Source organism: Haliotis asinina, chromosome 2, assembly GCF_037392515.1.
Source record: "Haliotis asinina isolate JCU_RB_2024 chromosome 2, JCU_Hal_asi_v2, whole genome shotgun sequence".
Classification (NCBI taxonomy): domain Eukaryota; kingdom Metazoa; phylum Mollusca; class Gastropoda; order Lepetellida; family Haliotidae; genus Haliotis; species Haliotis asinina.
Window position 1 is genome coordinate 58,316,483 of NC_090281.1, and position 22,839 is coordinate 58,339,321.

General features: G+C 41.7%; 1 protein-coding gene across 2 annotated transcripts; it reads right to left on the reverse strand.

The window, feature by feature from the left end:
- Nucleotides 1-2,454: 2,454 nt before the first annotated feature.
- Nucleotides 2,455-22,839, reverse strand: LOC137273996 (uncharacterized). Of its 2 annotated transcripts, none has more exons than XM_067806943.1 (2): nucleotides 22,536-22,839; nucleotides 2,455-6,723 (listed from the first exon to the last, which is right to left on the reverse strand). In XM_067806943.1, exon 2 carries the CDS (start codon nucleotides 6,623-6,625, stop codon nucleotides 3,530-3,532), a length of 3,096 nt encoding a protein of 1,031 aa, XP_067663044.1. In that variant the 5' UTR covers nucleotides 6,626-6,723; nucleotides 22,536-22,839; the 3' UTR covers nucleotides 2,455-3,529. The 2 variants fall into 2 exon arrangements, with proteins under 2 accessions (XP_067663044.1, XP_067663043.1); XM_067806942.1 differs by lacking the exon at nucleotides 22,536-22,839 and adding an exon at nucleotides 12,766-12,831.

Here is a 22,839-nt window from a genome sequence, read left to right on the forward strand (position 1 = left end):
TTGGATCACATATTGGACTTGACGTCCTGCATCTTACTGCTCAGTAGTTCAAGTTGACATGACGTGCTGGGCATTATCAGGTCTAGACCTTATAGTGTACCAGTCATCGTCATTTAGATTGATTCAAATATGGCCCAACTGAATTCTCTTTACTCCTAACCTACGCAATGTGGGCGGTTACCTGCAACCTGTACACTTGTGGATCAAGATTTGACACGACCCTCAAATACATTAATGCACAGTAAATAAGCGCTTAAACAAGTCATGGGGTGGTCCTATGTTAAGGCTGTTAGACAGTAAATGAGAAATATAAACAAATTGGCAAATTATGCATTCTTAAGAGACGGATCTAGGTTTTGGGGTTTTTGTTTATTTATTTAAAAAATGAAGATATAGCTGCTCTATTAAGGGTCAGTGGTTTCTTTTCATGTTCACGTATTAATGAAATCTGAAATTGGTAAAATATTTTCTCGATGACACCCAGAGGCTCGGCACTACTTGCACAGGGCAATCTCCCGGATGTAAAGGAATAAACCTATACAAGCGTGGGAAACTGCATATACCACTTTTGACGTCTGATGCCTGCATCATTTCACGCCACATGCACCGAGTATAGAGTTGATAGACCATGGGTTTACACACTTCTGATGTTTCCAGGCCGTGATATTGCAGGAATAGTGCTAAAAGCGGCGTAAAACTAAACTCACCCATGGTAGTCCGGAGATTTCACACAACGGACTGCAGTGCTATAGACGACTTGGCAACGAATAGTGCGGTAGTTAAGTGGTTCAAGTTAGCTTGTTACGTTGACGATTCTGTGACGTGAAACAGTGCTCTTGAAAAAGTATACAAAAGCATCGAATTTCGGTCGTAGTTGGGATGCATTTCAGCCACTGACCCTAAATACTGAGTACATTAATTCATTTGTGTAGTACATTGTAACTGGACACTGGACATTTACCTGAATTGTCAAATTGTAATAGTAAGTGGATGGGAATGTACTAAAACCTACCTGAAAGTAATTAAGTAGGGCTTATCCTTTTGTAACCTAATGCATATTACAGCATTAATAATTTAATAGTGGACTTGCACGAACAAATCTACCCTATGCCATCGAAAAAAACCCCACATTCCTGAGCACCAAATAAGAAATGGTAAATCGTTGAAGTATTTTAACATTGAAAACGACTATCATACCGGACATACCTGATTAACGACATGTTACACATGTACGGGAATAAGCACCTTACTTGTAATGTACACAACCGTTTTGCCTCTGGAGAATAGAAATACCAAGGGATACCAGTTGCGTGTTACGTGAGATTTGCTGGATGTTTACACGGAACCTCCTGGGAGATACTGACAGAATTGAATGCATCAAACAACTTAATGCTGGCCTCTCCCCGGTGTCTCTTTTCACCATGACATTGTGGATCGTTGCGTCCTTTGGTTCGTGTGACTCAAATCCGAGTGGTCTGGGATTCTAGTAAGGGTCAGTCTCCATCTCAGCATGTATGTTTTCCCAATGGTTTAGTAGTGCAAACTGACGTTAGAACAATATACCTTCAGCAAATGTTCACTCCCTGATGCAACCGTTTCTTCTTTCATTTGAACACCTCAGCGTTTAGGTAAGGTGGCTTACGTCGAGTCACACGTTCAACTCACACTCTTTCAACAGCCACTTGTCACTATTGTTTGCCATACCAGCGGAACAATTTGATATTACGAAACATGAACCTTTACAGAGTGGGCTGACAAGTTTAATGTTTCAACACACAAGAAATGACAACGAAATATATACACGTCAGGTGAACGGCCAATGATTAACATAAGTGTTTGATTCTGTTAAGAGGTAAAACAGAAACCTGAGTTTAACCTGATGAATTCAGACTAAATCGGACGGCTGTTTTACCCTATGATATTGTTCCTGGCTATAACAGGCGCCAGAGTTTGAGTATCTGATATTGTTCCACACTAAGACAGGTACCGGAGTTTGACCCTCTGATATTGTTCCACGCTAAGACAGGCACCGGAGTTTGACCCTTTGATATTGTTCCAGGCTACAACAGGCGCCATAGTTTGACCCTCTGATATTGTTCCAGGCCAAAATAGGTGCCAGAGTTTGCACCCCTGATATTGTTCCAGACCAAGACAGGCGCCAGGGTTTGACGCTCTGATATTGTTCCAGGGCAAAACAAACGCCAGGGTATGACCCTCTGATACTGTTCCAGGCTAGAATTGTTTGAACCTCTGATATTGTTACAGGGTAAACCAGGAGCCAGAAGAAAAGACGACTACAAGGTCAAATGTCACGGGTAGTGCTCGTTGTGTCTATCACTCCTGTGCGTGTCCCAGAGTCAAATTTGACATCATAGTACCCTTGAACACTGTTCTCTGAGGCTTTCAACAATATCTCACCCACGCAGCACAGCTTATCGAAGTGCAAGTCACATATTTTTTTACGATTTTATTCAAAATATATTGTACAGCAAATGTAAACAAGTATAAATGACCTAAAGATATATAAGCTGATCTGTAAATAATTGTACACCATAACAGACGACAGACAGCACTATTTGCAGGTGAATTGATTTTGTTGACTTGCGGTCCAACAGATTAACGACAGATTTCTTATCTTGGAAGCTAATGTATCAGATGTCAATGGTCCCTTATTGTATGGACTCTGAGACTATTTTACAAGTCAGTAGGAATTGTCGTGAGGGACATTACAAATAAGTATGCCTTCCTCAAATGAGACAGAGACATAACGTGAGGCCGAAATATTAGTAACACAGGGTTATAAATGCTAACTGACAACGTGACGGTTTCATGTTGTGACTTAAATGTGAAAATGACAGACTACAACAACAAGAGGTTTAGCTCTAGATTTGTGGAAACACCTTGCATAGATCATATTTTGAGCACATGCACATATTAGCACTTTTTGCTAAGTTCTACTTATTTCATTGGAATTAGATAAGTTTAGGACTGACTGTTTACATACAGAAAACTATAAGCAGTAACTACGAGTGTTACATAGTGCAGCAAACATTTAGACAATCGTTGTGCACCCTAGTAACCTGGTGCCAATTGTTACACTTGACATCTAGTTCAACTAACAGGTTCGACAACACATTCTTCTGCCAACTTGATCACTTATAGACCTACTACAGTTATCACTCCTCATTCATATCTACCCTCATTAATAAAACAATACCATAAATGGTGTCTCAGTACATTACAAACATCAAACCTTCGGTCAATAGTATGTCTGGCTTCAAACTTGTATACTGAGGTATGCATCGTCCATAACCTCTCAGCTAGGGCTGTTCCTGTCTCCAAAGGTTCCATACTCCAAAGCACAACCAAAACCTTCTTTTTTACCACTCGCCTCCAGCTGGACTGCAGGATTCTGCGGTCACAGGTTCACAAAACGGTGCAGATGGTATTGCAAATCGTAGTGTTATTGACAAAGGACAAGGCCTTTATCGTAAAGTCCCGTGTGAGGTGCAGACAATGTACAGTTCCTTCAGACTGGATTATCTTCTGGGTAGGTGATGGTCATTTTAGTGATGTCAGTGTCGATGTTGGTAGGGAAATACGCTGGCATCATAGAATCTGTCTGAACGCTCTCAGAAGACCCTCGGTAGGACCACCCACCAGGAGCATCTGCTGAACTCAGATCTATGAACAGGTCGACCTCCTGGTCCTCAGGGATGTGTGGGAAGGTACTTGTTGTGATATCATCTCCAACATTAACCAAACTTGGTTCTATCGAATCATTGCTCTTTATGGAACTGTGGATGTTCGCAACGCTCATCTTCTTCTCTGCCTTCTTCTCAGGGGTCTTTTCCTTCTCTTTATTTGAGTTTTCATCATTTCTGTCTTTCCCATTCTTTTCCTTGTCTTTTTCTTTCTCTGCTCCACCATCCTTTTCTCCATCTTTATCTCCTTCTTCTTCTTCTTCCTCTTCCTTTGGTATGTCTCTTTCTATCACCAGGTCCTTCACGGGCCAGTACTGCTTGTACTCCCCAATGATTTCGTCTATCTGTCCCTTAAAACTAATTGTCTTCAGGTTCAGTTTGATTGATTTTGAGGACAAAACGTTCTTGAGCAGCATTGGTACAAACCCTCCAGCAAGAGTTGCAAGCGTCTGATTGGTTGATGACATCTGAGTTACATTTCCAAATGCCATTACCACAATCATAACAAACAACAGAAACACTACAATCACTAAGAACTTCCCAGTTGCCCTTAGGAGGTTTAGATAGACTGGTCCAGGTGCTCCGTGGATTTGGACGTCACACAGTCTTTGGAAGAGTCGAAGAGGAATCCTTGGAGTGTCAAATGAGTCCAAGAATAGCAACAACTGACCTAGTTTCCACCTGATCTCTTTTTTGGTGAAATTGAGGTCTGTTTTTATCTCGGGTACTTCGTCACTACACTTCAGTTGAAATGCAGCATTTTCTTGCATACTTGATGGAAGACTTGCAATCTTCTTTAAGTCCTCAGCTCTATCTATCATCTCTGCTATTATAGTCTTGTTAAACTCCAGATAATTCTGATATACATTACTATAGCAGTCGTGCATGTATACGAACACAAGGAGCACCATACTGACGTATTTGAGAGTGCTACTAGCATTCACAATGATCCCCATCATCGTAAAGGCCAGAACCTCAACAATCAAACCAAATGATTCTGCAAAGATGAGAGCTACGGCATAAAGAACACACAAGCAGAATACTGCACACAAAACCTGTAGAAACGCTGTCTTAATGGTGGAGAATCCATTGAATCCCATGGATGAAGGACAACAATTATCTTCAGCTTCAGGTGTGGTTCTGTGAACAACTTTGTCCATCTTGGAAAGACGCTTGCCTATGTTATGGATCTTTCTGAACTTACGTCTTTTTGCTTTCTCCTCTTCATCCATATAAGAATTATCTCCTATCTGCCGTTTGGTCTGGTACACAATTCGGAAAGACAGGTATACGGTTGGAATACAGTACAACACAAGAATTACAATACAAAAAGGTGCAGTTATACACATATATATAGGACCTATTAACAAGGCTATAAGTCCACATTTCTTGAAAGGCCACAGACCCATTCTTATAATAACTTGTAACACACCTGTCTGTGAGATTGCGTTCATGTCTTGAAGGGCGCCCCTGGCAACGGACTTCAGTTTGTCTCTAACAACTGTCGAAGAAAATCCAATGACAAATCCAGCTAGGAAATAGAAGAAATAGGCAGCTATGAATATGCCATGACTGGGACTGTAGTGCTGGATGACATTCGTTTTGTAGAAGACATAGCGGAGTTTGAGATGTAGGCTATGCAGGGCCTCGTAGCGATGGTCCATTTCATGCTTCTCGAACTTGTAATAGATGAATAACCGGATGTAGTAGGGCATTGGCAGCAGCAGCAGCATGAGGCCCTTCACGAGAGCCTGGACAAACTGATGCCAGGTCAACTTGTGCGAAAATTTCGATTCCAAGGAAGCATACACACTCAAATCACAACAGTCCACAAAAGGATCTATTGCCTTGATTTTACACCGACAAAGATTGTCATAAAACGTTCTCAGTAAACCTGTCGGGGGGTCATTTTCTGGAATAATCCTCTTTCCTTTTACAGTTATTCGCACTTCGGACATTTTGATGGGTAGAATTTCATTCTTAGGCATTGTCTCCAACATATCCCTGAATCTCCACCAGTCGGATATATCCTCCAGAGTCAGACGTTGTTTGTACTTTATCTTATAGTCACTCTCCTCCGAGATGTAGATGAGCTTCTTCACCTCTTTCTTCAGCTTGACCACGTACTCCGCCGCCACGTACATGGCGCTGTACATGTTCGCAGGAAGGAACATAGGGCAGAAGCAGAATACAAGGACCTTGACCGCAGTCACCGAAATGTACAAGATGGAGATCCAGGGGTCATCTTCCTGGTCACTACACTTTATCTTCCCATGTGAATCCCGATGGCAACACTGGAACACAAACTCTGCATAGTTATCAGCTTCTTTCTTGATCTCCTGGTTGCAGACGTAGTCTCTGTGGGCGGTGGAGTACCTGTCCTCGTTACTCGACTGTCTCTCTTCTATCAACAGTTGGCGTATGGCTGTCAGTCTGGCATCCACTGACATGTTCCTGAGGCATCCTTGGGGAGAATCGGTGACATTGACCTCCATTTCTTGAACTCCTATCGTCAGAATGGACATAGAGAGAACATCATAGTGGAACGACAGCATCAGCAGTGTACGACCATGACGCGTTTTGGTCTTGTACCATAGAAACGGTTTGTAATTCATACTTACATCATTGTACAATTTATCATTTTCTTTCGTCGTGTTTGTAGTTCGTAAACTGATTTTGAACAACACAGCCATTTTCTTTTCCATTGTTTTAACGTATCTGTGAAACTCTTTATCATCCAATTCTAATTTGCACATATCACTAACAATCGCGTAGCCAACATTCGGGGATGCTGGGGTTCCCTCCCCTTGAAGGAGAGTTGTTCTGTTATGGCATTGACCTTCACGTACGCCACAGAGAAGCGCCCACAGGATAACACAGATGCTGACAGGGTTAACAAACGACGCCATCTTGGAATGCATTTGTTGGTTCTTCAGCCACTTAGAATCGAAAGCGTTGGTGTTCTTTTACATCCCGTCGTCATCCATAGTGACATCTTTGGATTTTTCCATCTGTTACTCTGCAAAAGTAAAGAATAGAATTGAATGTCATGAAGTGATAACATCAGGTAAGTTAAGAAACTGTGACATCTGTTTGTTTGTTCGTTTCGTACTAGGCAATACTCCAGCCATAAGGTGGCACGATGGTCTGGACCAGACAATCCGTTTACTGAGCAGTACATAGGTGTACGGCAACAGACTATCAAGCACGAATGAGTGAGTTCCGTTTTACGTCGCACTCAGCAATATTCCACCTATATGGCGGCGGTCTGTAAATAATCGAATCGCTGACCAGATCAATACAGTGATCAACAGCATGAACATCGATCTGCGCGACTGGGAACCGATGACATATGTGTCAACCAAGTCAGCGAGCCTGACCACCCAATCACATTAGTTGCCTTTTACAACAAGCAAAGTGAGGATCAATATTCTAACCTGGACCTTCTCGGGTACTACTGAGCATGACCAAACTGATGACTCCATTTTGATCACTTCTTAAATTATCTGCTCGGTTGCTTGGAATCTATCCCAGTCCGGAAACTTCAGAGTGCGAACACCTAACGTTCATGAGGACACGTAACTGATATACTGAACAGCAAAAAGAACCCAACTCTGTTTTTTTTATCACGTTTTAAACAGAAGACATAAACATGAAAGCTAAATTTTATGAGATTTTTTTCTCGAAAATTGTGTTTCTCTTGCTGTGCAGTATATTTGAAATAACTAGTTCATCACCGAACGAGAAGCGTAAGTTACATCCTCGTTCCACATTGCGAGTCTATGTATGAACAATAACACTTGCCCTGATGTCGCGTTATGGCCCAGCTCATGTTTCATACATGCTTTGCTATGGGTAGATCGTATGACGTAAGCTAAAACAAAAATACTCTCGAACAGTCGACATCTTTGCCCCCAACCCCACGCCAAAACAAAACAAAACAAAGCATTGAAATAGAAACCCACAAAACAAGAGGAAACCCAATAGCGCTCCAGTAAAAGAGGACTACAAAAATAGATTCATCTGTTAAAAAAACCTACCATTATATATTATGGAAAATAGCTTGTAATATATATTGTCAACGCAAGAAAAGGTCCAATGTTTTTTAACAGTTCCTTACATCCAGCAGGTCCTTAAAGTCTGTCATACGTTTGCTCCATGTTTGTCGATGTTACCAGGACAACTGGTTAATGAAGAGTTAACACGGCACTGCGGGCGATAACACACGCCAACCAACACGACACTTGTCACTTCATATCAAGCACATTCATTGGGAACAACGATTCAGACTCACAATACATGTATAGAAATATCTTATGACATTCACAAAAGATGTTCCTACTTTGAGATCTATGTTCAGCTTCAGTCAATGATCTTTTGAACGTCAATCAAGCGTGGAAGTCACGTGTCTCGGAGCGAACCTTTGATGTGACCTATGTTTCCATACGGGTGTTTTGTAGAAGAAAGTCGCACTCGGTCACCGCTGACAGGGAACAAATCGAAAGTCTCGTCGCCATGTCTAATGAAGGCTCACCCATCACGGTTCAGATGTCAACAGGGTTTCGTAACGTTTCTTGATTAACCGAGAGTAGGGCTGTGACGTTGTTAAGATAGGGTAGACACCAATAACACTGTCATCAAACAGACCAACAGCGGGGCTGTAACGGTGGAGGTTTTCTAGGATTTGGCACGATTATCATCGAATGAGACAGGACACGGACGATACGCTGTGGATAATCTCCCTGACAATCAATGGGTGTAATAAATCTTCAGTACAAGCCATTTTCTCGCACGCTCGTTAATGATAACACAACTTCACCTACGGCGAGATGTATGTATATCACCCTTGACAGATGCATGTCAAAGGAAATATATGAGTCATTGTGTAATTTGGTAATATTAGAAACTCTAACATGCGCTAACAAGGATATTTGAGATTGATTATTATAGGAGGAAACATGCTAACAATGGAGCTCGTCTGATTGAAAAAATGATAAGCAAACACAAAGCGAGGCGTGCTCAGAGATGCGCTGATTATATTGGAGGTGTCAGATTGGTTTCTGGAAAGGGTTAAATTGGCCTACCGACACATTGCTCATTTCACAGTCTAAATAGAGTTAAATGTACATTCAGCTCCCCTTAACGTGTATTGGATTCAGGCATCCTGTTCTGAGCTGTGGTTGACGTGTTATTAGGTTCAGTTGAGCTACATGTGTGCTTTTCCCTTGGATGGGCGTATTATTGGATTCAGTTCGGGTTCACGTGTTATTTTGGGTTCAGTGCGGGTGGTCATGTCATTGGGTTAACTCGGGTGGTCATGTCATTGGGTTAACTCGGGTGGTCGTGTCATTGATTCAAGATTCAAACATGATCCATTGCATTGATACACATTGTAAATTGCAATAACAAAATGCCGTTGGACATTTTATAAACTCGATAAAAATATATCATACTTCTGCAGCATTACCCAACGTAAAATATGTGTTCTTGTAAAATCGCCTAAGTTACATAAATTGACACCCAGGTAGTTCCAGAAAGGCTTTGATTTTTTACCGCATGTTTCTAACTTACATAAGACCCAAGTAGGAAATACTATGGATAGTCAACCTCTTTACTGCAGTGAGTGCGGCGTGTCAGTATAGGTACTAACGCGGTTATCAAGCCAGTGATACAACAATTGGAAACATGGAGAATATATTTTGATATATAATGCTGATTACTGGGTATATACAATTAAGGTTGGGTTGAGTTTACAGTCAATCAGTTTGTTTGATACTGAGAAAAAGTGGGGTGCACACCCCTTTTTCACTCGTGTTTCAGCGATCATTTAACAAAATGTCATGCCGATAAAGGTGGGGGGATCCGCCTATGAAATTACATCAGCGAACTGTATGGTATCCTGGGTCTGACTGATCAGGCTGTTTAGTGAAACCAATAAGGAGGCATGGTCAATATCATACAGACGCCGAAGTAGCTCATTGTCACAACGTCATCATCATGAAACATCGGAGACGGTGGGGTAGCCTAGTGGTTAAAGCGTTCGGTCGTGACGTGGAAGAACAGAGTTCGATTCCCCTATTTCTCAACGTGTGAAGCCGATATCTGGAGTCTCCTGTTGTGATATTGCTGGAATGTTGCTGAGAGCGGTGTAAAGCCATACTCCCTGGAAATGACCAAACGATATGTATGATCAACGTTTATATTTTCTCAATAACGTTTAACGTTTAACGTTAACGTTGTGAAGAACCGCAACTCACTACCAGGGGGCAACGCCTTGGATACTGTGTAACATCAACATACAGAGAGATAGGTTGTTAAATATTTGAAAAACAATGAATCTGTGGAGCACGCTCTATGTTGAAGGCTGTGTTCATATTTTCGGAGATAGGACATCCTACCTACTTAGGAACTTGTGCCGGCTTAATTCTTGTCAACTTGATATATTAGTTGACACAGAAACGACATTTGCTTCTTGGGTTCAATCCCAGCTAGATTTTCTCAGCGATAACTTACTCACAAATCATCGGATTTCACTAACTTGTCACTCAGGATGTTAAATCCAAGACGAGTAAACAATTCTGTAGGATTCACTCTTCACCATACCTTATTGTTATCAGGGACACGGGAGACAGGGCGTAGCGTTTCGACAGTTACTACTCCTATAGTGAGTATGTTTTTACTCCACTTTCAGCAAAATCCCAAAAATATCGCGACGAAGGACACCAGAAATGGTCTTAGGAAACGAACCCGGTCTTAGGCGTGACGAGCGAACGCTTTAACCACTAGGCTACCTCATCACTACTAACTGAACACAGATTTGCAACAGATGTAGCACTGCAATCGCTTTTGTTAAACCGTACCCATGAGTGTGGCACATCTGTTAAGTGATGAGACATGAGAAGTAGTCTTCATTGGGTTGCGTGGAGGTTGAAGCGCATGCTAGTGCCAGTCACGCCGAAGTCACGAATCCAATTTCACGCTTGAGCACAATGAGTGAAGTCCATTTCTAGTTACCCCCACATTTCACCCGCGTTGTCAGTCAGCAACGATGCGACTGTCGAAATTCACAGCACTATTTTAAAGTTTAAATGTAGGGACCATTCATAATTTATGGTTGGGGTTGGGTGGGGGTGACGATGATTTTAAGGGGGTCACCCGTTCAGTTCTGGGAAGGTAGGGGGTTCACATGTCCTCCCCCCCCCCCCCCTCTCTCTCTCTCTCTCTGTCTGTCTGTCTGTGTGTGTGGGGGGGGGGGGGGGGGGGGAGTCTGGTGTCATTCTAAATATTCATGCAATCCCTTTAAAATCATCATCAACCGTAAAGCTGTTTGGACAAAAGAATATCAGGACAACCGTAAAGCTTTCCAACGCCAGTTGCGCAGAAGTCGCATTGCTATGCGGATCCTAATTCTGATAAAGTAACATTGTTTCAGCATGTCTTTTGGATCGACGTAATAAGAAACCGAGTGTATAAATCAATCCAATGGGTTAAAAATATACACAAAACGTATTATACAACTCGCAGCACGACAGTATAGCTCATGTGAAGTTCTTTTCTCCTCAGACAGCAGGATAAAATCAGTCAAGACTGCCTGAAACCCATTTCCATTAATACTAAGCTTTCCGCAAATCTGAAATGAATCTTATTGGAACTAAAGTCTCCTTCCACATTTGTACTTGAATGGGTTTATCTTTCATTCGCAGGTTAAAACATACAGTTTAAGGTACAAACACTGAAGAGACCGACGAGGAGCCAACACTCCAGTGATAAAGCAACCCACAACTTGACATGATAAATGTCATGCAATAACTATCTTAATACGTTGTCGGCTTCCGTGACCACTTTGAGTTCACACATTTGCTTGTTCCTTCGATATCAAGTCTCGTAAAGTCACGTCACCCTTTACGAAACAGCGTTAACTGAGAAGTTGGCGTGGTGATATCAGATCATACACTTACAATCCCTACCCGCTTTATCTTCTTCGCCTACAACAGTTGATTCACAGGGTGGAGTAGGGACGAACAGTTTCAAATGCAGTCATTTCGCTATCCTTTATTTTGTTCAATATGCTCAAGTGAACTAAAACGCAAGTAATTGAAAGTAACACAGTATGGTTCTCCACATGAAGTCCTCCCAAATGCAAATTCAGAAACCTTGAGGGACATTTCAGGGAACCTGTCCTTTATCACAGGCAAACTGTAGCGCAAACAGTGTTGTGCAGCATAGGGAATATGACCAGTCTACGTATATGTGAGCGGAGCGAGTAAAGGTTGGCAACGTACTTCTCTCGCTTCGGTTCGAAAAATATTTTCCATGTCAAACTGAAATATTGCCACCATCAAACGTACACTGCCATTTCCTCACTTGGGTGTGCTCTCATATTTCCAACCCCATATTTAATTTTTCTTCACGTGAAATGTATTTTATTCAACATTTTAAGCTCCACTCGTGGTATTCAGATCGTTCTTCACCTCCATTCCCCAACTTCCTACAAGCGCTACAGTTTGCCTGTGGAAAGCTAGGGGTGGACACAAAGTACGCAATATGAACGTATGGTTATTTTGTCATGGACCATATCCCGTGCAACTATCTTTATGAGGACATTGAGTAGCAGTGAACAGAAAACACTGTTCATTCTTTAGTGGGAATAATGAGCTCACATTTTGTATATAAGCGTTAGAAAATTTAAATAATTATTACAGACAAACAAGAAAACGCTAAGACATACAGCGAACATGCATTTGTAAGAGCTGGACTGCGTTCCAGCTCAAAGAAGTCTCTCCCTCTGTATAAATATACATTATTTCAGAAACTGTCAGTTTTTAACACCGTTTCGTCATCATATAAAATCGAATTTCAATCAAAACTGTCTTTTGTATTGACAGTTCAAATCGATGTATACTAATAATTTTTTTCACAAGGAAATATTGCTTTTCAGAAACATAATTATGAGAATCTGATTTGTGTTATGGAAAGATAAAACTATCTCTCTCAAATGTGTAATACCTATGCTGTATAACATCATATTAACAGTCTACCATATTGATCATGTCCCACCTACCCGCTGACTCCTGATGTCTCCCGGGTAGCTCGCTGTCACGTCTACCTGGGTCGACTGGAGTGTAACGTGTGCAGCAGGGGGCTGATGCAGGGAGAGGGCGGATAAAGCGATGTACACTGAGACATATCGAGAACTCAGGTAAATAGGTTACTCGGTTCGCTTGTTTCTATGACAGCTTTTTTCAAGACCCACTGTAAACAGTTACAGTATTATCAAAGATTATTAAGGTCAGAATATTTACGCAATATTAAACCATATTGCGGAGGCAAATTGTTATGGCATCAAATAGCTAAAAACGAGTTTTCCTTTGAATTTATGAATATGCAATACGCTTGAGAAGTCTTCCAAGCACATAGCTTAGATGTCGGATAACGAAACGTGGAGAGTCAATGGGACACATTCCAGGCATTCACAGATCTATGGACAAACGCATACGGTTATGATTAAACGTAACTGGGTTGTAATAATCATATTCACCCCATCATTTCCAGGTAAAAAAATAACGTATATTTTGCATCTGTATCACGTTCCACTTTGTATGATGTAAGAGCTGAAGAGAAAAATTAATGGTTGCATTCTTATGTGCAGCTGAGAGTGCAATTCATCTGGGTTCAAATCGGCTCACTCGCCAGGACGTTGACTGATTCGTCCAAAATGTCCCCATGCTGCTCTTTTAATCTTGATGTTTCTATAATCAGTTTTATAATTCTTATAAAAATGCTAAAATGTCCGCCTGATTCTTATCTCAAACTCATCGTAGATTTACAGATGTTGCCAGGTTACTACCTATGGTTGCGTAGTACCCCTCCAACACCCACGGTTTTGTCCTTAAAACTGTCAACGACATGTAATTAAGGGTGGACCATACCCTCGTATTAGTGGATTTCACACCTCTTTTAGCAATATTCCATCTATATCAAGGCGGGGGACACCAGAAATGGGCTTCACACACCCATGTGGGGAATCGACCCGGGCCTTCGGCGTGACGAACGAACGCTTTAACCACTGGGCTACATCACCACCGTTCTGTGTGAGACTCATGTAGTGATGACACCCTAGATTAACACAGGTCGTAACACTTGTCTCCAGATATTTCTCGATAATCACTGTCCTTGAATGCTTACATGTATTTCTTATGCAATAATGAATTTCCCTTCGTATCCTGAAGACAACGTCGAAATCTAAAATATTTTACGCAATCCAATTTGCATGCAATACATAGATTACTACTACGTTGCCGTTTGGTGGTTCAGTATATACCTACACCTGTTCATTTGTCATCATTCACTTGATGGTTGAAGCATGTACAACTGGTACCACTCAGATAACCCGACAAATGTTCTCATACAACATTTCTCGTGTCTGGTGTAAGTACTTTGATCTTTCCAAACTAACAATCAAAAAAATAAAATAAAATACAACGACGGTAGTGTTTATCTATGTAGATTTCCTAGCGTATACTGACTTCACTCTGTCGTAAAGTGCCTGTGTCAAAACACCGTTCTTCCTTAACTGTCAATACGTTGTTTGATGCTGGTTCTTGTCTAACTAAATCACGACCAAAGGAGTGGTTGATATCCCGAAAGTAGTTGTCAGATTTGCTATCTTGGGTGACAAATGAGACTTATACACCAAACCAGAAATAGTCACGTGACCAGCTGAGAAACTATCTCTTATTATTTATTTGAGGGGCATATAGAACCTGGTATGGTAAACAGGAACGATTTTTCTCAGATGATAATCTACAGCCAGGGAGAATAGAAAATGTAGATTATCCCTGCCACACCAAAACGTCTCATACCCTGCAATAAAGAAGGTGTCTATCCACAACACCCATGCAGCGTTTCGTGTATATGTCCATCACAAACAGTTCCTGTTTATCACTAGTTATAATGATTTATATATTTTGGCACGTTAGACTGTAAAAGACAGAACATGGTTATGGCCTTATATTATTGCCCTGACTTTAGTCGGTTTTAGTCAATATTTATATTTTGTTTTTATTGAAAATTGCTGTAGCATCTTAAAGAATCATTCCGCTTCATTTTTTTGCCGTGAACTTCGATGAGACCGACAACAGACTCAGGGTCGCATTTGGGTCGTGTGTGTGAAATGTGATTCAAGTAGACAATCTACACAATGTCTAGATATTACAGTCATGTTGACCGTAACTGACCGAAAACATACCTTTTATGGAGTTCCGAATTGCATGAAAACATAATAGGAAATTAATTAGGACTACCATTAACTAACTGTTACTACTGCCCAGCTGCAAATCTCCAAGTTTGGAGGAGCTAACACCACTCACTCACCAATTGCTCTTGCGAATGGCGCATCAAAGATCGGAACCTAGTCAAGGATTCTGGGATATCATCCGGGTGCTTGAAGTGAAAAATGATAACAAAAGCAACAACCAGTCTCGGGGAATTGCTCTGGATCAGTGACCCTTTATACCCTCGCCCTCACTGGTGCGCACGCATGCACCCCCAAAAGTCCACCCACCCCTACCCCACTCCACACCTCTCACATACAGATTGCTCTTAATTCTGACACTATGGACATGCTCTGTTATCAACCGTACGCTATGAAATCAAACACAGGTTAGACAGATTTAATAACGTAGATCCCGTTGATGAAAGAAACATGTATACTCTTTTGAAAAAAGAAGTATCTTCAAAGATAAAATGTTGCAAAGTCGGAAGGTTCTAATCTGTACACGTAGTATTTTACACCACGAATTCCATGTCAGTCAGTGTTGCTAGGAAGTAAGGTACCAGTGCAAGGTAACCAAACTGATTGTTGCATGCCGGATTTCGCATGTTTTAACAAAGTTGCATCGTCAGCAATACTAGATATCGCAACGTGCACCTCTTATCTGTAAATCAACACGCTGCGGTTGAAAATAGTCAAGTGGTATAAAACATATACTATAATCACTTATAAACGTAATAGACGCTTACTGCCAATCAGTAGCGTCTGCGAGCGGAAGAGGAAGTCCGGGAGATATATCGTGATTTGGCTTATCAAAACACCACAGTCTTAAAAAAGTGTACCCGCAAAGAAGTTCACTTCGGATATTTAATATGACGTCATCCACTGTGCATGAGGCCACATATTGCATGACATCACTGGGAAAGTCTCCAGGGAAGTTTCTTTGTAGGGTTATATGTTTTTTATTCGTTTTCTTGCATAAATGTCAAAGGGCGATGCAAAGAAGGATATACTCGTCCTCTAAATTACGGGACGGTGGGGTAGCCTAGTGGTTAACGCGTTCGTGCGTCACGTCGAAGACCCGGGTTTGATCCCCCATATGGGTACAATGTGTAAAGCCCATTTCTGGTGTCCCCCGCCGTGATATTGCTGGAATATTGCTAAGATCGGCGTAAAACTAAACTCACTCACTCTAAATTACGCACATATGACCCCCGTTAATGCATGTGATTGGTTCGGTTTGGTTGGATGGTTCCTTGTTTAAAGCCGCACTCAGCAATATTCCAGTTGTATGGCGGTGGTCTGTAAATAATTAAATCTAAACCAGACAATCCAGTGATCAACAGGACATCGTTCTAGAAATAGGCTCCCATCACTCAATTTATGGATCCACCCCCACCCTTTTGTCCTATAATTTTGCTAAATGACCTTTGACACTCCACATGGGTGAAGATGAAGTGTGCAGTCATGTCCAGTCAGTAAACATGTCACAGTCCAGTCAGTGAACATGTCACAGTCCAGTCAGTGAACATGTCACAGTCCAGTCAGTGAACATGTCACAATCCAGTCAGTAAACATGTCACAGTCCAGTCAGTGAACATGTCACAGTCCAGTCAGTGAACATGTCACAGTCCAGTCAGTGAACATGTCACAATCCAGTCAGTAAACATGTCACAGTCCAGTCAGTGAACATGTCACAGTCCAGTCAGTGAACATGTCACAGTCCAGTCAGTGAACATGTCACAGTCCAGTCAGTGAACATGTCACAGTCCAGTCAGCAAACATGTCACAGTCCAGTCAGTGAACATGTCACAGTCCAGTCAGTGAACATGTCACAATCCAGTCAGTAAACATGTCACAATCCAGTCAGTAAACATGTCACAGTCCAGTCAGTGAACATGTCACAGTCCAGTCAGTGAACATGTCACAGTCCAGTCAGTGAACATGTCACAATCCAGTCAGTAAACATGTCACAGTCCAGTCAGTGAACATGTCACAGTCCAGTCAGTAAACATGTCACAGTCCAGTCACTGAACATGTCACAGTCCAGTCAGTAAACATGTCACAGTCCAGTCAGTGAACATGTCACAGTCCAGTCAGTGAACATGTCACAGTCCAGTCAGTGAACATGTCACAGTCCAGTCAGTGAACATGTCACAGTCCAGTCAGTGAACATGTCAGGTAAGTAAACATGTCCAGTCAGTATACATGTCCAGTCAGTAAACATGTCCAGTCAGTAAACATGTCAGGTAAGTAAACATGTCAAGACAGTATACATGTCCAGTCAGTATACATGTCCAGTCAGTAAACATGTCCAGTCAGTAAACATATCAGGTAAGTAAACATGTCAAGACAGTATACATGTCCAGTCAGTAAACATGTCCAATCAGTAAACATGTCAGGTAAGTAAACATGTCAAGACAGTATACATGTCCAGTCAGTAAACATGTCAAGTAAGTAAACATGTCCAGTCAGTAAACATGTCCAGTCAGTAAACATGTCAGGTAAATAAACATGTCCAATCAGTAAACATGTCAAGACAGTATACATGTCCAGTCAGTAAACATGTCCAATCAGTAAACATGTCAGGTAAGTAAACATGTCAAGACAGTATACATGTCCAGTCAGTAAACATGTCCAATCAGTAAACATGTCCAATCAGTAAACATTTGCAAGTCACTAAATATAACGTGGTGTTGGTTCATAATGACATGAGAAGATGGATGCCAAAAGAACCGACTTTACACCGACTCATGTACTTACTGACTGACCTAAATACCAACAGCTGACGGAACTGCAAACGTTTAATATTTTTTCCACTCATCAGAACCAGTGTATCTGAAGAAAGGCAGGTGTCCCCTTACACGTTAACAATGTGTGTGGAGGATGATAGACATCTGTATATCTGGCGTAGCAACACGCAGTTGTCCAGAACTGGGACAAGGAGGACTTAATTCGCAATGTTGGGAACGATCGCAAAAACAGCTTCTGTAGCATGTTGTCATGAATACTGACAGAAGAAGATGAAATATTGTCAGTGCACTTGTTATGTGTGACTACCAAGATGTCACGACACTCTGAGCGTTACAACTACATGACACATATGTCATAATGACCGATTTCGAATTCTAAATGCTATTTTCAATGTGTATGTCTTAACCACCCACCCTCACGTGTAAGAAGGATAGCCTTGCTCCAAGGCTGTACTGGGTGCTTGGTCGATGGTTGTATAGTAAGTCTGTCCTTTAAGGACGCAAGTCTAGATTAGTGGACAGTAATTATTATTGGATTTATTATGCATTGTCTTAGAGACTTGTGCAGCTTGCCATAACTTCAACTGTTAAACTCTGTGGTACTGTGCACCGACTGTCAGTCATCATGTGCACCGACTGTCAGTCATCATCATGTACATCGACTGTCAGTCATCATGTACACCGACTGTCAGTCAGTCATCATGTACACCCACTGTCAATCATCATGGTCGGACTGCCAATAATAATAATAATAAGGTCACCTATATATGGCTGAACTCCAGGTCGCTGGGACATGTCACATAACATGATGGAGATTATTATCCGGATAACCCAAGCTACCTGCAAGGCGCTAGAAGAATAACAGTCATATGACATATTTCACCGGGTACCCATTTCCTGCTGGGTGAACAGAGGCAGTTTTGAACACTCTGACTTACCTTAGGTGGGAGCCTAGAAACTCCCAGGCGTCAAGCTGCCAAACACGGTCTCCACGGACTCTCCGTTACCAGCCTTGCCAACTTCAACTGATGTGTTATCTGAGCTCAGCGCATAAGACCCCCACCACCTCTGTCACTACTCTGTCACTCATTATTGTTGTTGTTCATATTGGTTCATAATTCTTCCTTGATATTAAAGCCTTAGTTTAGTCATGGGAAATACGAATGTCTTACCAATAGCTTAGCCAGGTTAAGAGTGAATGGTTCTGTTTCACAGATTGTGGAGTCGAAGCTAGTGCTTGAATGTGTAGAAGCTATTATAGTTCACTCATCCATCTCCTCAGTTTTCATTCCTCTCCCAATCATCCATCCATTTTCATTCATCTCCAGTTCATCCATTTATCATATTCATTCCTGTTCTATCCATCCATATATTTTCACTGTTTCACCCATCCACCTATCCATTTTCATTCCTGTCCCATTATCCACGTATCAATTTATTTATCGCCCATCCACCAGTGCATCCATTTTCATACACCTCCCATCCATCCATCCATCCATCCATTTTCATTCATCTCCATCCATCATCTATCTATTTTCATTCATCATCCATCCATCCATCCATTTATTTTCATTAACCTCCAATCCATCAACCAAGCCACTTTCATTCATCACCATTCATCCATCTACCATTTTCATTCCTGTCCCATCCATCATCTATCCATTTTCATTCCTCTCTCATCCATCTATCTACCCATTACCCGTCACAAAACACTCTCGTTAGCATCCACCCTAAGGCGCACACAGCAGCAAGTAAGAAGTAACGCAGGACCCGTTTGGTTTACCGTAATGAGGCAAACCTCCATCAACACACGACACCATTGGCCCCTGACCTAGCCAGGTAGGTGTGAAGTCCTGTAGATACAGGACAACTGCTTCACTGGGGTAGAACTCGATCTTTACATCCAGCCAGCGTCAGCTGTCACCGTCACACAAAGGTATCACGATTTAGTGCTGTATCATGAGGTGTCCTATTAGCCATACGCCGACGCGAGATCTTACGAATTATAGCCGCCCGTCTTGTGTATGCGGCCGACCACGGAGGCTAACCCTGAGCTATGCTGTAAATATCACAAAGTCTAGGCCGACTGAAATCAACACTCGAATAGCAATCATTTCAAGTTGCAAAACATCGACGGTTTAAACCGGTACATGATAAAGACGTATACAAGCGAAACGAAACTTACAGTATACTGAAGCCCTGATAATTTGCCACTTCAAGTGTAAATGTCAACGATCTTTTTATTTTGGGAAATAGATTGTATTATACCAAAAAGGCAAACAGTGAAATATATTATATGAATGGATTCCTTTTGGTAAATATGGTGCCTAGATGAACCGTAATACACAGACATTCTTGATCGCGCTTGTCCAGACTCTGAGCACTCTAAGCGAAACGTGTCGGAGAATGTCTGCAGATATACAATCATCAGTACATGTTTCGGTTATCCGGATACCAGCGGGATAGTGTTGTCCAGATAAAGGAGGGTTCATTTCTATTGCTGTTGATGATGGTGATAATACTGCTGCTGCTGCTGAAATATGTGACACAAAACTTCAACTATAATCACGAGGACATTCGAACCCGGGACTAGACAGCGAGCGAACACTTAACCAGTAGTCTTACCAAACGTCTGCAGTACCCCGATATGTGCACAGTACAAATACCTGGTTCATTGGATTGCCTGGTCCAGACTCGATAAGTTACAGACCACCGTCTTGTCTTACAGCTGAAATAATGTTAAGTCATAAGTGTATTGTGTTGACAACAAACAAAACACAATCTTGACTCAAGAAGCATTGTTGATCTTTATATTCAGATTCTGAAGAAATCTGTGTCTCAGTGTCATCAACAACCCTCGTGTCTACTATCAGCAGTTCACGCTACGACAACTAATCTCCAGCCACAAAACGGAGATCCCCGTTGACAAACGCCCGTGAGTCTTAATGCGTTTGATAGGAAATCTGACCGGAGGCTGAAGCCTCACTCATTCAAAACCTAATGTATTGTACCGTTGAGTCAGTATTTCACCGGCGAGAACTGTAAAGAGCTTGTCTTAGTGTACAAGTCCAATGACATTGATCAAGCAAACAAAATCAGCTTGGATCGAAGTACGATTAATTTGACTCGTCATCTCTATAAACATTCAGTGACAAAGAGTCTGGAATGTTACAGATTTGGCTATGGTTTAAAGCGAAGTTTCAATCGTTGCTTTTAAACATTTTATCAGATTGATCATTTAAAAAAATAGATTCTACAGTATGGCTAGTGTCCCAAAATATATGTATACAATCCGAAAGAGGTTGAGGTACATCCGATTCTTTTCTAGTACGATAGTTAATCCGTCATTACTATCAGGTGGAAAATACATGAGAATGGTATCACTTTCATTGCTAACAGCGGAATGTGGAATTCACCGATTCAATAATTCAGGGATATTTGCTTAGTACAACCACCTGAATTTTACATAGTATAGTCTCCTGGACGTCCTTACACAAGGCACTAAGGTCATCATAAGTCACTAAGGTAACCTAAGTACAGTGTTAAAGAATGGAGTTATAGTTAATCTTAGTAAAGATTGCTACGTGAAAGAAGCCCCTGAACTGTAGCTAACCTTCCACTTTAGGTGTATATGTCATGGCCTGAAAAGCACGGAACCTTGAATACTAATAGCATAGTCCTGTTAATCCGAAGCATGCACTGTATCATGCATTATTGAACATGCATAGGTTGCACTGGTTGACACTGCGCGTGTAAATGCAGCCAGGGCACCAACGTTGTAAAGCTGTTCCTCGGTCGAACGGGAGCAAGTTATAAAAACAAGACGTCCTCGTCTGTGTAAACAATGATTGTGTACAACGTGCTATCATCTTGTCTGGCTTCACGCCGTTGTACAAAAACATAATCAGGGAAAGGAAAAGTATGAGGAAAAAAAGCACTAAGGTTATTTACGGAAGTGTATCACATACATGTAGCTGTGATAACGAAGAATGTCACTGGTGTGTTGGTATTGTGAATCCATGGCCATGTGTTGCGATCGTTTGCTCGCCATGTCGAAAGCCTCTTGGGTGGGATTAATGAAAACTATAATAAATATATCACTCCCTCCCTTCCAATGGCGTAGCTACCATTATAAAGAAAAACCAGGATTACAAATGAATTTAGCTAAAAGGGTTGGGCATGCCCTCAATACTATGCATAAAACATTGCAATCTATTGCTCTTACAAGAAACAATGTCTATCTCTCACTGTGTTTCTCTCTGTCTGTCTCTATCTCTGTCTGTCTGTCTGTCTCTCCTCTCTATCTCAGTCTGTCTGTCTCTCCTCTCTATCTCTGTCTGTCTGTCTGTCTGTCTCACCTCTCTCTCTCTGTCTGTCTCTCTCTCGCTCTCTCTCTGTGTGTAGTTTTACGTCATTCCAGCCAACGCTCACCCAACTACAATTTGTCTTCAGTAAACCACTCGTCTAGGTGTTTCAATAACATTCCATCAACGATATTCAAAGCTTTCACTGAAAGTTTAATTACGAGAATAGTTTCCAAGGAGACTTCCTATACCACAATATAGAACATAGTAGTGTCTCACTATACCGTGGGGTAGAACTCGTTACCTAACTCGCGCAATACAACCTCAAAAGAACCATGAACCCGCTCACGCCGGGACGAGTATTTCAAACATAGGTCATGCCCATTTAGGACTTCACGAACCTACAAAACCACGAACTATTGAACATTAAAAAGATACAAGTTTTAGATGCTATCATTTCTTTGTCTTATTAAGACAGCACGTGTATATACCGTTAGCTCACCTTATGTCCCCAGCGTTCATACAGTACGTGCGTCTGACTCCGGGTCGTATCCACGAGACATCCTGCTAACATTAACTGGTGTTGCCCCACCCGTTGACCCAGTTAAGACGTACACTCACCACGCCAGACAGACTCGGCGAGACGGACAACCGTACGCTGCAGTAAGCCTTCGGAACACGCACCTTTATCGCCGAACAGCAGTCAGTATTATGGGTGACATGATTGACAGATGCCGATAGACCATGTATATTTCACCGCTCTATTTAAAAGCACCGCAGAGGAAGCGGAGGTCCACTTTGTGTGT

Bases quoted from the DNA above. Each gene is read 5' to 3' on its own strand.
- LOC137273996 (XM_067806943.1), bottom strand. From the start codon at position 6,625: ATGCATTCCAAGATGGCGTCGTTTGTTAACCCTGTCAGCATCTGTGTT.